Genomic DNA, 16,170 nt, shown 5'->3' with positions numbered 1-16,170 from the left:
GGGGAACCTGATCTAATATTGGGTGAGAAAAAGAACTGAAGCTCTGAGGACCAGCTGAAAGAATGGAAACATGCAACCTCGGGAGGTAGGAGGGGAATTGGGGGGACCATACAGAATGCACCTAAAGACTCAAAGGGAGGGACCTTAGATGAAATGCCTGACAGTAGGGAGAGTGAAGTTATAGAGCCCATCTCCAACAGGAAGACAGATCATCAAGTGAGGGAGTGGGTTGCTATCCAACAGTCAAAGTTGTGACCCATACTTGTTCCTGTCTGAACAAACTGCAGGGATGGAAATGGAAAGGAGCTTGAGTAAAAGAAGGTTCAGCAACAGGCCCAAAGTGGGATCCAGCTCAAGGGGAGGTCCCAAGGCCTGACACTATTACTGAGGCTATGGAGCACTCACAAAAAGGGACCTATCATGACTGTCCTCTGGAAGACCCAACAAGCAGCTGAAAGAGACGCAGATATTTGCACCCAACCAATGAACAGAAACTACTGACTCCTGTGGCTGAATTAGGGAAAAGCTGGAAGAAGCTGAGGAGGAGGGTGACCCTAGGAGGACCAGCAATCTCAATTAACCTGGACTCCTGAGATCTCTCCAACACTAGACCACCAACCAGGCAACATACACCATCTGATAAGAGGCCCCAACACATACACAGCAGAGGACTGAAGGGTGTGAGTTTAGTCAGGGAAGATGTACCTAACTCACAGGAGACTGGAGGCCCCAGGGAGTTAAGAGGTCTGGTGGGTTGGGGGTTGGAGGGTCAGGACATCTTCACAGAGACGGGGGGGGGGGTGGCGGGGAGAGTTATGGGATGTGGAACAGTTGGAGAATGGACCAGGAGGGAAATAAAATTTGGAGTTTAAAAATAAATAAATAAATAAATAAATTTTAAAAAATGTTTATAGATGTTGCATGCACGCATTCATCATGTGTAAACTCTAACATATATAAATGTATATGTATTTATATCATCATATAACCAAATGGTCATATTAAGCAAACTATCTCAAGCTTTATGAAACATACCTCCTTGCTCCCAAGTTTATAGTGTATTAGTTACATAAACTATTTTCTAGAAAAAAAAATCCCTATTATGTGCCCCATTCAAATCCATGTGGTCTGTCAGAAGGTAGTGTTTGTAAAGTATATTCATACGCTGTACAAAAGCTCAAAGAAACATTGGAGGTGCAATATAATGGCTACTTACAAGCAAACTGAAGCTTTGCTTCTCTGCTTACAATTGTTCCAAACGAGTTTGTTGCTATGCACTGGTACGTTCCAGCATCTTGAGTTTTATTGGGGTTATTGATCAACAAGCTGCCGTCAACAACACTGTAGCGGAAATCCATACCAATGTCAACATCTGTTCCATTTAACTTCCACCTATAGTATAAAAATGCCAGTAGATAAAGTCTTGTAATATTAATCAATATTTCTAAATTGTCTAAAATATATAACAACTAGAAATACGGTGAAATATCACCAGTGCATTTTTTGAAGCATGGGAAAAGCATATATTAGAAATTGTCTATTCGACAATGGTGACATTTTAAGTATTTAAGTGAAGAGGGCTTTCTTTTGTAGTAAATGATGATAATCCAACTTTAGCACCTGTTCTGTGACTACATTGAATGCTACAAATAATTTAATTTCTTGTTGGGGAATTTTTTTTTTACACAACTTCTATAATTTTCTTCAAAACATGGCTGCTTAGTAAAAAGTCCTTTGTCTGGTTGGCCATCACTGTTTAAATAGGTATATCAGGAGGACAGAATACACCGGTTTCAGGGAAACAGCAGAAGAGTTGCTAAAATTGCAGCCAAGCTTATTTGATTCAGTTCTTAAAATGATTGAAGTGCCTGGTGGCAAAGCAAAGGAACTTGATTGATCTGAGATACTTTGGGGACCAAATCTGCCTGGCCATGGATCAACTGGATGATCTCTTTAGCCACTGGCACCCAAAATGTCAATCAACTGCCCCAGTGAACTACAGGCTATTAAGTAACCAAAGCAAAGAATGTTTTCTTGTCTTTCTGTTCCTTTCCATGGGTCACCTGTGAATCTGACTGTAGCAGTGAGCCCAATAAATTAGTTTTATGGGAACTCATATTTTAGCAGCTTAGCTTTGGTACGAAGATCTACAATTCTGTTCTCAGAATCACTAATATCCAAAGAATGTGAGCTTTATCTGAGTCAAATCATCTTTCAGGAATTCATAGAAATCCATACAAACTTTTGAATTAATATAATTCAACGACTGCTTTTTTGATAGCTTATGAATTACCAAGACTCTCACAGGAGCTGACAACATGCGAAAGGATTGTAGCACAAAGGAAATTGATTCAAATCAACAGAGCAAGTAGAAATGGAGAATTATTCATTTTACTTTCTTAAAATAACAAGAGCTATTACCTAAATAGAAATGCGCATGTGCATGCCCACCCAGTGTGATCTTCTTTATTTATCCCAGGGCACTGTGCTTATGAATACATAATGCAAAAAAATTTAAGTGATAAAACTGTCAGCCAGTTAGCTTCGGATTACATGCACAGCGCATGTGTGTGCCTGCATGTGTCTTTTGGAGACATGGTCACATGCAGCACAGGCTGACCTCCATCTCCCATTTAATTGAGATAACCCCATCTCAATTCTTCCATCTCCCAAGTGCTAGAGCCAGTACATCCAACATCCCATAGGACACATCCACTGGTGGGCCCGTTGCCTTTAAACTTTGAACCCGTGAAGCCGAGGCTAGCAGGCCCATGTGGAAGCCAGCCTAGTCTACATAGTGAGCTTCAGGCCAGACAAGGTTAAATAGGGAGACTTTGTCTTAAAAAGAAGTGGTTGGGGGAGGAAACGAACATCTTCCAACGAAGTCCTTGTCCATATTTCTCGTCAAAATGGGTCATGGTTCATCAGTTGTCCTGTGGAAGTTTCCCTATTCCTCATGCAAAGAGTGCTTTTGTCCGAAGTCAATTCACAGAAATTACTTTTGTATTCTCAATTCTGTCCATCTAGCACTTAACCCACTCACTATACACTTGCTGAGTTTAACACATTCAAAACTCTGCTTCTCAATTTGAGCTTTGAGCATATACACAGTTCATGAACCATGCTTGCCTCACCCAGCCCAGTGTCATGAGTTCCTTCACATCCATGTCCTTTAAGTGTAAAAAAGTCGAGTAACAGGAGGGCTGAGAAAGTAGGCTAGAAGCAGAAGTAGGACTTAGTTCTTTATGTGTTTGTGTATAAGAAGCCGGATATTAGAAACTGACAGTGTTTTTAGACTTTGCAGTAATTCTCTCTGTGCTCTGACACAGACAAGAAAGTAATAAGCAATAAAGAGAACAGCCAAGTTATATCACAGCTGTGCTAGCTGCACATGAGCCTCTAGAACTGACTGCCTGTGCCCTACACATTTGCTTTTAGTCAGCTGATCTCGTCTTGGCCATAACTCTCAGTTCAAATGATGGTAGAGCAATTTAATATGACAAATCTAAGAACTTGAAGAGGAAATTGCAATATAATATGAGCTGCAAGCAGAGTGTGGAATGTGGGAACGGGACCATGTGAATCTTTTCATAAGGCTGGCTGTGGCAATAATGACACCTCTATAGGTTTGTCTGCACTTGTCCTCTCAACCAAAAAGGCTGTGCGCAAAGTCCGTTCATCTACTTTATTGCCTGCTTTTACATACAAACAGCAACAGGGATGGGGTGATTTAGAAAATAACGTGTTTTATGAGACATGCAGTCAGGTCTGTGTTATAAAGCACGCCATGGTGTTTTACTGCAATGCAGTCAGTGTCGGTTCCAATTGAATGTGGATTGCATGGCGAATTTCTTCTCTGGTTGAGAAGTGAAACACTCTTGAAAATCTCATAATTTGCTTTCAATGTTTGAGGAATCTTTTAAGTATTGGTAATGGAGTGGCAAGGCTCATTTGGAGTAAATAAGGGATTTTCCCAGGGGGCAAGGCAAATTAGTGTCTTGTAAGCAGAATTACTTAGGGGAGGCACAGCTAAACTCTCTCCAGAGAGTGGGGGTTATATGCAGGCATACACCACCACCTTGAACCTCCCCAAGGTACAGTTCTGCACACTCTGCTAAGAAGTTTGTGTACAGATTCACTAGGAAAGAAAACAAAACAAAACAAAAAACAAAACAAAACAAGAAACAAAACCTCTGTTAATCGTTTGAACTTGACATTCAGGGAGGGGCAGGTCCTTTCTGACTTGGAATTTGTTCTCTGCAGACTCAGTCGAATACAAACTTCATAGCAAAGCAACTGTAACCAGTTACTTGACAGTTTCTTTTGCCTGGGAAGAGATACTGGGTGAAATAAGTAATGTCTGCCACCCTTAGGGAACTTTAATACAAGAGAAATTGGCAAGGGGCAAAACTTCTTACATTTTCTGGGTCGGGGTCAATCCTTTCAAAACTGAGGGGCAGAACAATGTAAAGAAAGGGCTCAGTTGAAGAAAGAAATGTAAAGAAAAGAGGTCAGTTAGGGTAGGAAAAACCTGCTGCTGAAGTGCTCCACAGAGCACTCACTGTTGAGATTTTTCTACTGGCTCAACCCCCTGAAAGTCAACACCAAGACTGGGAAAGTTCAGCTGGCAAGGTGTTAGAAAACACCTGCTCTTCTATTCATTCCCCTGCTCTCTCCTTCAACAACAGGGAGTTTTTAAACTCCCAGGTCCAGACTGCTATTATGTCACAAGCAAACTGCTAGAGGGATAAAGGCAAAAGCAGTGCACTGCCTGGAATTGCTAATGCATTTGATTAAAAGCTCTCCTCAGCTTTCCCCTGCAATCTTTAAAAAAACATAATAGGTTTCTGTTCTATGGCTTGTTTTAAATAACAAGGCAAGCCCCTATATCTAGAAACACAATGTTACACAGGCAATGTTAATTAAAGGTCACTGTTTGAGGAAAAACAATGCAGCAACTTGCCAAAATTGGCTGCAAAATTTGTTTTCATTTATAGCTAACATGTGAACTTACCCTGGGCAGAGTGCTCAAAGTGGGATCTATTAACTCGTCATTTATATATCTGAGCCACCTTGCCTCTTGCATTTGTTTTTACTTTGCAGTGTGTTTTCAAATCATTAACTGAGTTTATTGTGTTGTACACAGAGAGACAATGTATCCTGGTTTGGTCAGGACAGCATAGGGTTTACAGATGATGCTCTACAGTAATTACTAACAGTGTTCTTTCACTTTCAAAAATATCTTGTGTCAGATGACAAATGGCCTGTTAACTCAATTATCAAGCCCTCTCTAATTAGTTGTTCTTTTCTTTCTTGAATGTTCTTCATTTCTTTATCCAGGTGGCAGAGCAGGTGGCCTTTCTCAAAGCCCAGAGCATCTCTTTATTTTTTTTTAAGCCTTCACCATATCTACCCACTACGTCTAAATTAGGGGTCTTTTATTCTCTCAGCAAGCTGGTAACCACTGCTTCTGTGCGTTCATGGGAGTCTCGGAATTGCCATGCTAGGAAGATAGCACTTTCGGGCATTCATTTTTGTCCCCTAACTCTTACATTTTCTGTGCTCTGTTCGCTGATACCCCCTGAGCCTAGAAGGGTGGTATAGATGCATCTTATTTACTCTTGCAATAACTTTATTAGCATTAAATTTGAATACAAACAAAGTTAATGTACAAAAGATATGTGTTGCAAGGGATCATGAAATAATGAAGTGAATTTGTAGTTACTACATGCGGTCTCCTGTGTTGATTTTGATTTTACCAACATGCCTTTATCTATATCTAATCTATTATATCCTCAGCATGTTTTAAGTGATTGTCATAAGTGGTTCTGAATGTATCATCCAAGAATATGTGAATCTGGCCTTTGTGGCCTAAAGGCTTATGAAAATTAGCACAACTAAGAGGTCCCTTCACCTTCATTAAATGTTTAAGAAGCAGGCAATCAAACTGCCTTGAGGCAGACACTGTCCTAAGGCTAGAAGTGTGATGAACATGAGCATCCATTGCTGTCTTGTGATTCAACCAACTGCTTCAAGCTCCTGCTGCTGGGGTTTCCCATCATGATAGACACATCATGATAGACACGCCTGAACTGTGAACTAAAATAGACTCTTTTTCCTGTGTGCTGCTTCTGTCAGGGTGTTTTTACCACAGCCCATCAAAGAATCTCTCCGGCACCATCACTTCCTAAGAGCCGATCGAGTATTGTTTAACCTTTCTATTTGGTTACTTGTTTTTCACGTTTTGATTTTGGGGGATTTTCTACCCTTTTTGGTTTTTTGTTTTGTTTTACAAGATAGGGTTTCTCTATATAGCCTCAATCCATAGTCTAGAGTTTGTTCCATTGAACAGAACTGTTACTGAAGTTATTTTTTTAAATGATTTGTACATCTCCTATCATACATAACCTTTTTGTACATATTCTATCATACTAAAAACCTTTTTTTCTCCCCAATGTCATTAATATGCATGGCTGTTTTCTTTCTTGTTTTAAAATGTCCCATTTAGGGCTTTTATTAACCTGAAATTGATTTTTGTGTGTAATGTAAAGACATGAAGTCAGTTTGATTTCTTTCCTTAACCACATGGGCAAACCATTGCCCAGGGTAAGAAGACTTTTCAAATGCTTCCATCACTGTTGGAAATTTTAACTTTTCTTCTTTTGTTTTTTTAAAAGAAAGTATTTTCTTTATTATCCACTTTTAGTGAAATTAATTTTATGTAGAATTATTGGCACATCACTTTTTAATTCTGTCTTTTCATAGTTCAGGTCTTCTCTCTGTTATCATTTTTATCCCATCTCAGAGATGTCTTTTAGAATTGCCTTTAGGGAAATTCTGTAGGAATCAAAATTCAGTGCTTGTCTGCCTACAGACATGTGTATTCTGTTCACCGTTAAAGGAATTTCTAATTAACACATATTTATGAGATACAGTGAGAAAATTTGAGATTTACACAAGCTACAATATCAAATTGGGGTGCTTTGCATCTTTTATATTTAGAAAGTTAAAAATAGGCTTTTATTTATTTACTCATTTTTATTTTAATCATTTTAAATTTTTTTAAAATTTAAATTTAAATTTACTTGTTTTTGATACAGGCCCTCATGTACCCCAGGATGACCTCAAACTTGTTAGGTATTTGGAGACAAACTTGATCTTTTTTATTTTGCCTCTTTTTCCTAACTAGTAGATCCTAAATGTGGCCTTTCAGTTATATCACACCATGCCTTGGCTATATGGTTCTGTGGGTCAAATATGCATCTTCATATACAATGTATAGCCACTCTAGTAACTGAACTACATTCCAGATCAGAAGAAAGGAAAAGAAGATAGAATTTCTTCAGTCTTGGCTTATTTTGTTACCTCAAGTACTGGGATTGAATCTAGGGCCTTCAACTTGCTGTGGAAGTGTACTACCACCAAGCTGCATTCCTAAATATGACTTCTAGTTGCTTTGAAATACATGATGAATTGTCACAATCCAACTGTGATATACAAAGTTACAAGTAAGCCCTGCTTTCCATATTTTGATTAATGTTTCCAAACCTCTCTATTTCCTTTCCTCTCTTCCTTCATGTCCTCTGGCAACCATTCTTTCCCTGTATTTCTAAAACATCAATACTTTTAGCTCCTACATAGATGACATATCATGAAGTACCATTCTAAGTCTGGCTTATTTCACTTAACATAATGTCCTGCAGTGCCATTCACAGTGTGAGGTCAACAGAACAGGATTTCATTCATTTGTGACTGAATAATCTTCCATTATGTATGAGTCACATTTTTTGTCATCCTTTCATTTGTTGTTGTATACTCCAGGTCATTCCATGTTCTGGTCATTTTGTTTAGTGATATAATAAGCATGGAAGACCAGGCATCTCTTTCAAAGAATTATTTAATTTTCTTTGGGTATACATTAACATATAAGTGCTTGGTTTTCAACAACTTGACACAAAACAGGGCCAACTGTGAAGAGAGAACTTAAATTGAGAAATTGCTTCCATCAGATTGGCATGTAGACATGTCTCTGGAGAAGTTTCTTGATTGCTGATTGAGGGGAGGACCCAGACCACTATATCCAGAACAACTCTTGTACAAGTCGTCTGTGTTGCATAAGAAAGGTAGCTAAGCAAGCTCTAGGGAACAAAGTCAGTAAGCAGCATTCCTTGGTAGCTTCTTCTTAGTTCCTTCCTCTAATTTCTTGAGTTCCTGTTTTGGCTTCCATTAATGATGGGCTGTAACCTGTAAGCCAAATAAACCAGTTCCTCCCTGAACTGATTTTGGCCCAGCATTTTACCATAGCAACATTAAAACAAACTAGAACAGTATGAAGTAGAAAAAATTTAGTTTTATGAAGAATCATCTACTTTACATCCTTAACTTAGAACCTTATATGTTATATAAGGTTATAACGTATAACATATAACCTTAACTCCTAAAAAGAAGTTGAATTCTTTTTCTCTGTATCCTCCCTAGTACTTCTAGTAACCTTTTGCCTAACAATAGCCCCTATATAGTCTCCATTTCTTTGAGTTTATGTTTAATGCTGAAAATTATTCAAAAATTAAAATATTGACTTCCTTATTTTCTTTTCTCTTGTCGTTGAAGAGTCAATTGCTAGTTTAACTGTCACCTCATTAAAAATATTTGTACTAGGAATCTGGCTCTTTTATGGCCATCTCTTTAATCCAGTGTCCTGCAGTTTCATGGTTCTAGAAGTGATTTCAGTTTTATTTGTACTGGGATTGTGTTAGGCATCCTGAAGATGTAGTGGATGATTTTCATTAGTGATGAAAATTCTGTCCCTTCAGAACTTTCTTTTCTTTCTTTCTTCTTCAATACTCTGTGAGTAATGGCTAATTTTAACTTTAATATATACATGTTTTTTTTTTTGTTGGTTTTGAGTCTTTGTTTTTATTACATTTTGGATTTTTGAGTTTGTTGTTGTTGTTTTAGAACCAGGGTCTCATTATACAGTTGTTTCTGCTTCATTTTCTTCCAAGTTTCATTTTGGAACTCAAGATGGCTGACTGACCAAGACACACATAATTCCTTTCTTTCTCTCTTTCTCTCTCTGTTCTTCTAATGCACTCTGCAAATTTTGCATCCTTTCACCTCTTTCTGTTGCTGTGAGATGATTGCCTTGGGTCTGTTATCCAGCTTGCCAATTCTCTTTATAGACTCATTTCTTATGAAAATTACTGAGACTCATGGTCTAACATAAGTGATTACTAGCACTTTATTGTTCCCGAAGCAGGCAAGCTGATTTTTGGTTAGCATCTATTCTAAATTTGGAGAGCTTACATCTCTGGCTTCTTCTGAAAAATGATTTCATATTACATGGTCCCATAAGTCTAGGCTTTGTCTTACAACTCTGGTCCTTGTGAGGTTACATAAAACAAATCATCAAAATGACAACTCCTGTTCATTCTAAATCCGTTTACTCTAACACTTTTGAACTTCTGATTTTCCCGCTGGCCTACTGACAAAATAAAAACAATCTATTTTTATTAAAACAATGTTACTATGAATTGTTTATGTTTCCAATGGAAAGATTGATACTACCAGAAACAGAATCTCAGTACTTTTGTTTTCATGAAAGAATCATTTCCTCCTGTTTCTCAGGATACTTCACATTGCCTTCCTATAAACTTGCTTCCTCAATACTCTGTAATTGCTAATTTTAATAATATAAACATGTTTTTGTTTGCTTTATCATTATTATTATTATCATTATTTGTTGTTGTTGTTGTTGAACCAGGGTCTCACTATGCAGCACTGGGTGGCCTGAAACTCTACTATGTAGGTCAAGCTGTCCTTGAATTTACCCAGAATTACCTATCTCTACCTCTCAAATGCTAAGATCAAAGATATATGCCACCATTTCAGACTGGAAACACATTCTTAAGCAGAACAAACCTGATGTGAGGCTTTGGATTTCCTTTAACTTCACAACTGAGTTTCACTTTTTTCTCCTCAGAGTCCAAAGGAAACATGACATGACTTGGTTCTTGTACAAAAACTGGGCCATGCAGTGTGTAGTCATCTGAAAGAGAGAAGGTTCAATTGAACACTACCTTCCAATAGGAGCAACAATCAGAATCAATACCAAATTGAGAAAAACAAACAAACAAACAAACAAACAAACAAAACAATGATGCCCAAGATTTTGTCCCAGCTTCAAGATGAAATTTCTCATTGAAGAATAACCTTTTCCCCAGTATGTAGAAATGAAGACAGGGCTCCCCTGTCATGTGTTGATCATGTCTTTAACTGCCAGCATCCAGACACAGGCTGCCTGGCATCTCTCCTTCTTCCCTCCATGTCTTATTGTTCCATCTGCTTTGGCCCAACCTTCTATTTTCTTCACATTTTGTGCTTCCTACATCCTTCTTGTGCTGCTGTCACTTTGGAAAGCTTTGTAATGCCACAAAGTTAACAGTTTCCCCTTTTGTAAACAAAGAGTATAATAGGAAACAAATGATGATGATTTAAAAAATAAAATGTTAGTAAGAAGGAACAGCTCTATACTGAGCACACATGCAAGCATGCATGTGTGCATACACACAGAGAGAACCTAATTAAAATGATTATGCATATCAAAACTACAGAATAGTATGTAGTTATGATTCCTAAAATGGCTCTACTAAAGGATCAATTTTAAGCCAGCTGATCATGTGCTTGAATACACAGCGAAGGGAAACTGCCATGCATTTCCAAATCTTGCTTTTGAAGAAGAGAAATTAGATGTGTAGTAGTCATTTTGTCATGGAATAATAACAAAGCTCGGAGAATAAGCTACGAACCATAATTTAAGTATCTGGGTAGAGTATGTTATTAGGGTATATACGTACAAGCATTATTCAAAATACTTCTTATTACCTATATTTATGCAAAATCAATAGGATTTTCATTCTTCAAAATCATGTCCAGTTTCTATCTTTTCTCCCAGGTACTTAGACCTTTATCTTTCTTTTCAACCACCTGATTTAAAAGATGATTTTACTCTTTCTATGAAGGCTTTCAAGGCTTTTTTTCCTGTCTTTGAATCGTTAATTTCTTGAGAGAATGATGTACCTTACTCATTTAAACTCCCCATGTGGTAGTACCATAGATGTCTATAAGTGAGTAAGTAAGTATAAGTAAGATGTCCTATTTAAAATTATTTCTAAACATTTTCAAGTCTTTAACTTGCTTGTTTTGCCATTGCTTGACAAATAATGTGACAGAAGCACAGCTGGCTATAAGGTGATGCCATGAAGATTACAATCCTGCTACTGAGAGTCCGTTTCACATTTAGGCATGATTATTTAAAATATGTAAATTGCAATTGTGAGTCTGGAAAACCTTCATAAACATTTTTTTTTAACTGATAGGCAATAATTCCAGATAGAACTCATTGAGGTAAATTGGGACAGAGGAACATAGAATCAACTAGGTTTGATGATTAAGCAAAATCGGGCAAGATCATTTATTTTTAACTCAGACATCAAACAAAGCTTCATGTTAGTGTTGAGACATGAGGAAAATAATGGGGATAAGATTACTGAATAGAATTATATTTTATTCTGGAGATGTAAGGGCCACATATGATGTTGATGTAAGAAAATTCAGATAAGGAGTCAGGAAGACCATGAGTTATCATTTGAGGCCTTGTTCAGCTCCTATCTTTAGGATCTCTGGGAACCTACAGTCTCACAGTGTCTTAGTTTGCTCTAAAATAGTGATCCTAGAGTAGATCGGTTATTTTAGACTGATTATAAATGGGGAAGAGACATAATTACTCATAAACTCATGTCTCCATAAAAATGTACAGTTTCAACAATATTATATATTATTTTGGCCCTATTCTCTTTACTCCTGATTACATATGTAAAATCACTTCAGTGAGAAATTTAATGAGAGAATATAGGAGCTATTAAAAAAAGACAAAAGAATGGAATAAAAGCACACAGTCATGAGGTTTTAAATGCTTATTCATGAAAACTATATATCTTATGATATCTTATAATATCATATATTTGTGCTCCAGATTTTCAATAATTGCACAGATATTTTCAAAACAAGTTTAGATTACTTGTCAAGGGTCAGCTCATTTCAAGTATGGAGAATTTAGTAAATGTTTGGCACATCTATTTTGATGAAAAGAATTCTTTAACAAGATCACAGAGACAGCGGGGCGAGTATGGTAGATTTTCTCTAAGAGAGAAATATTTCTATTGTTGTCCCCAATTCCAAAATTATGTGTGTGTATATATAATATCAATCATCTCCATTCATCGGTGCTCCCTGATTTGAATTTCACACAAAAATATGCAGTCTATTACCAGTAATTCCAAATAGGAATAAAACATAATAATGATTACCCAGGATGCAGCTGGAAGGCTGTGGATTAACATCTGTACTATTTCTCAATGTAGCCAAACTGTATTTAAATAACAAAGGGGATATTTTTTGTGTATTTTATAATAAGAATTGATAATAATGTTGCTTTGCATTTGCTATAAATAACACATTCCATCTAAAGTTTTATTTTCTTTTAGTTAACCAAGCTCGCTGCCTGGAAATCAACATTAGCATAAAGGGAACCGTATTTCAACACTTGTCTAAGGCAATGCAGAGTTTTTAGTGATTGGGCCATTTGGTTTCCTGAATGTGCAGGGAGCAATTTGATAATCTTTACCAGGCCTGGTATAGGAAACAGATCTTAGCTTTTAAACCTTTAGCCCTTGATAACCAATGTGCTTGAGGAACAAAAGAGGGGTTTTGTTTCAACCAAACTGTGGGGTGCCAGCTTGCATGAAACAAAGTCTCAGGAGGGGGTCTTAGAAAGCAGTGCCAAGTATAGTCTAAGTACACTGGTCACAAAGAGTCTCTCAAGTCTCTTGAAAGCACACAGAAATTCTGTATCTGCCATCTTCATAGCCAGGAAGATAAAGTTCATCCTTAGATCTTTCACATAAGTTATTCTGTGTCACTAGAAGAATGAAAGTGATTTTAGTCTAAACAGGTAAAGAGACATTTTAGAAAATGGTGAGGGAGTCAATGTCCAAGCCAGGTTACAGGGTACTTGTATTCTAACTGTGCTAGGTTTGTGATATTAAATCTCAGACTCACTGACTGTACTAAAACACATTGGCTTTCCCAAACCAGATTTAACATCAATCTGTCAGTGATTCTGTACTTTATATTTATTGATTTTTTTATGTATATGAGTAGCTTCCATGTGTGTATGTATATCATATACCTAGCTTGCTAAGGAAGCTGGAAATGCCTTGGAACTGGAGTTACAGGCAGTTGTGTGCTGCCAACTGAACCAGGGTCCTCTGCAAGAACAGTCAGTTCTCTTTCTTATCTGCTGAGCCAACTCTGGGTAGTTTTCTTGCACACTAAAGTTTGAGAAGTAAAACAAAAACCCTTTCTGATACTTGCTCTCCATTTCACTAGAACAAAACTTTAGGCAAGGCTGACTTCAGAGTCACTCTCAGATATTTTCCTTGAGCAAGATCTAACCCACAGTTTGTGCTTGATAATAACACAGAGACAATTTTAGTGTAAGTTGGACTCACAGCTGAAAGGGAATAGCCAAGAATGGAAAACTACAAAACTGAGACCCACAAAAAAAAAAAAAAAATGGATGGCTGAGCATGGTAGCACACGACTGTCATTTTAGAACCTTAGAGTCAGAGGCAGGACTATTAGAAATTCAAGTTAAGGATAGGTTACATACAATATTTGAAGCTAGCCTGGGCTATACACTGAGGTTCTAACTCAAAACAACCACAAAAATGTGAAATGGGATGAAGTAAAAGCAAAACAGACTGAAGAGACAAATGGACAGATTTGGTAAGTCCTGGGACTAAAGCTGTACAAATGAAGGCATCCTAGAACACTCATACCTTCTGGATGTTGAGTATGAGACGTCCTAGAGAGTTATACTGGGCAGATAAACAGGATCTCTGGGGAGGCCAAAACAGTAAACAGACCTAGAGAAATGTTTTATTCTTACTTAATGCATATTGCATACCTGCATACCTGCTGTGATGAATTGCTAGTAAGGAATCAATCTCTCTCTCTCTCTCCCTAAGTGAGAGGATATAAGATCAATGCTTTTATTTCTGGCTTTCCTCAGAAAAGAAAAGTTATTCCAAGCCTCACTGTCCTAGTGACTTGAGTAAAAAGGACTAGTATTGTCATCAAAGTTCTCTTGGGGAATTATGAAGCAGTACATTATAATATTTTGGAATTCCTGAAAATCATAGTCAAGAACCATGGTCTTATTGGTTTAGACCACTGGAAGGAGCTCCAGATATAGGTATTTAATGTGGATACTGATATGATAAAGCATGATTTCTGGCTTATTTTCTTCTGATTGGAGAATCACAAGACTCAATTTTATCACAGTAAAAGTACTCTGTTAAAATTCACCAAGTCTTTACATGACTGCAGAATTTAATGAGTAGTCAAAACCAGGATAAAATCATAGCCTCTGCCTCCATTTTATATCTTCTTTTGCATCATAACTCTGGGTTAGACTCCTGTTCCACTCTAAAAATTATTTATATATATATATATATATATATATATATATATATATGTATATATATCTTTCTTCAGAACTGAATATAACAAGATAAGAGTACTGAAGAATTTGTACATTCTGGTAATAGCAGGCCTGTGGCAGATCACCCTAGGATGGTACTGCTCCCTGCATGGGAGACATTATCCGATGGTGAGGACTTAGTGGAACCAGTCATCTCAGTTTGGGAACTGAACTGTGTCTAGAACTACCAGGATCTTACGAGAGACACACATCTGAGATAATGAACAATGGGGCCATAGTCTTACAAAGTTTATTTATGCAAACTCCTTTTGGCTCATTGACATCAAGGAGGCTGCTTCTCTTGCTTCCTACTGTGACTACACTAAATGTAAAGTCCTGTCTTGTTTCTTTACCACTCACACTCCTGTTTTAACTCTCTAGACAGGTAGCAGAGCCTGGCTTGGTAGAGCCCCCTCAGTCAGTCCATGGCCTGAGACTCTAGTGACAACACCAAATAAGTTTTCCTGGGCTTGTTTCTATGTCAACAACATCTTTGCAGTGAAAGGGGATAAGAGTCACCTTCTCTCGCTGCTTCATTAAAGACTTACAAACCCTTGTAGTTTGGGAGGGAAGGACACAAAAAAACACTTTCAGAACCAGAAAGTTATTTGAGTATAAGTGTGGACACTAACTCTTTTGTCCCTTTCTTCATAAATACTGAAAATTACTAGGAAACTTTGCTCTCAGCCAGGTTCCCCAAATTCCCTTTTCCAGTTGATCCCTTTTTTATTTCAAATTATAGTTTTTCTAGAGAAAAGGAAAACTTTTCTTTAATGAGAAAATGAATAGTCAGTTTATTTTTTTAAAAAACAAGTTATTTATTTATTTATTTATTTATTTTATATATTTGATGAGTATACTGTCTCTGTCTTCAGACGCACACCAGAAGAGGACCTTGGACCCCATTACAGATGATTGTGAGCCACCATGTGGTTGCTGGGAATTGAACTCAGGAGCTCTGTAAGAGCAGTCAGTGCTCTTAACCACTGAGCCATCTCTCCAGCCCAAAGTCAGTTAGTTTATCAACCAACTTTTTACAGTTTCTCCTGAAAGCATTTCAGAAGTAAAATAGAATATTGAGGATAATCTCAATTTTCTAGAATTTCCAAAGAAACATAGAAAATGAAGAGTTTAGATGACTCAACTACACTCTTATTTATACTCTTATTTTCCCACACTAAGCATCTGCTAAGTCCATTATTGGAACAAAGACAACTTATTTTTTTTTCTGAAAAATAGCATCCTAAGAAATCCAATAACAAAATATCACTTTACAGTTTGTATCTCTCTCTCTCTCTCTCTCTCTCTCTCTCTCTCTCTCTCTCTCTCTCATCTCTAAATTAATCCTGCCCATTTATAGTTCCTGTCCCAAAAATGCATAGTTCTTACTACTGAGGCTGCCAGCATCAAGGTGGACAAGGGGACTGTAACGAATGAACCTAGTTTCAGGTTTTTATGTGGAGCTGAGCATAACAAAATAACATTGAGTCCCAGGTGATGGCTAAGTCAAGGAAGCAAGGCAGAAATCCAGGTATCAAGTTGACCAGAGCAAGTACAATGGAAGT

General features: G+C 37.4%; 1 protein-coding gene across 1 annotated transcript in view; it reads right to left on the bottom strand.

Moving 5' to 3' along the window:
• LOC114625661 (contactin-4-like) overlaps positions 1 to 16,170 on the bottom strand; it is a 335,799-nt gene that overhangs the window by 174,487 nt on the left and 145,142 nt on the right. Inside the window, exons 2-3 of the mRNA XM_028773012.1 lie at positions 9,922 to 10,048; positions 1,217 to 1,392 (exon numbers count right to left, since the gene is read on the bottom strand). Coding sequence (XP_028628845.1) covers positions 1,217 to 1,392; positions 9,922 to 10,048 — 303 coding nt within the window. The remainder of the gene's footprint in view (positions 1 to 1,216; positions 1,393 to 9,921; positions 10,049 to 16,170) is intronic.

Source organism: Grammomys surdaster, unplaced genomic scaffold (genome assembly GCF_004785775.1).
Source record: "Grammomys surdaster isolate TR1022 unplaced genomic scaffold, NIH_TR_1.0 220, whole genome shotgun sequence".
Lineage (NCBI taxonomy): Eukaryota > Metazoa > Chordata > Mammalia > Rodentia > Muridae > Grammomys > Grammomys surdaster.
This window is presented reverse-complemented; position numbering and strand designations above follow the sequence as displayed.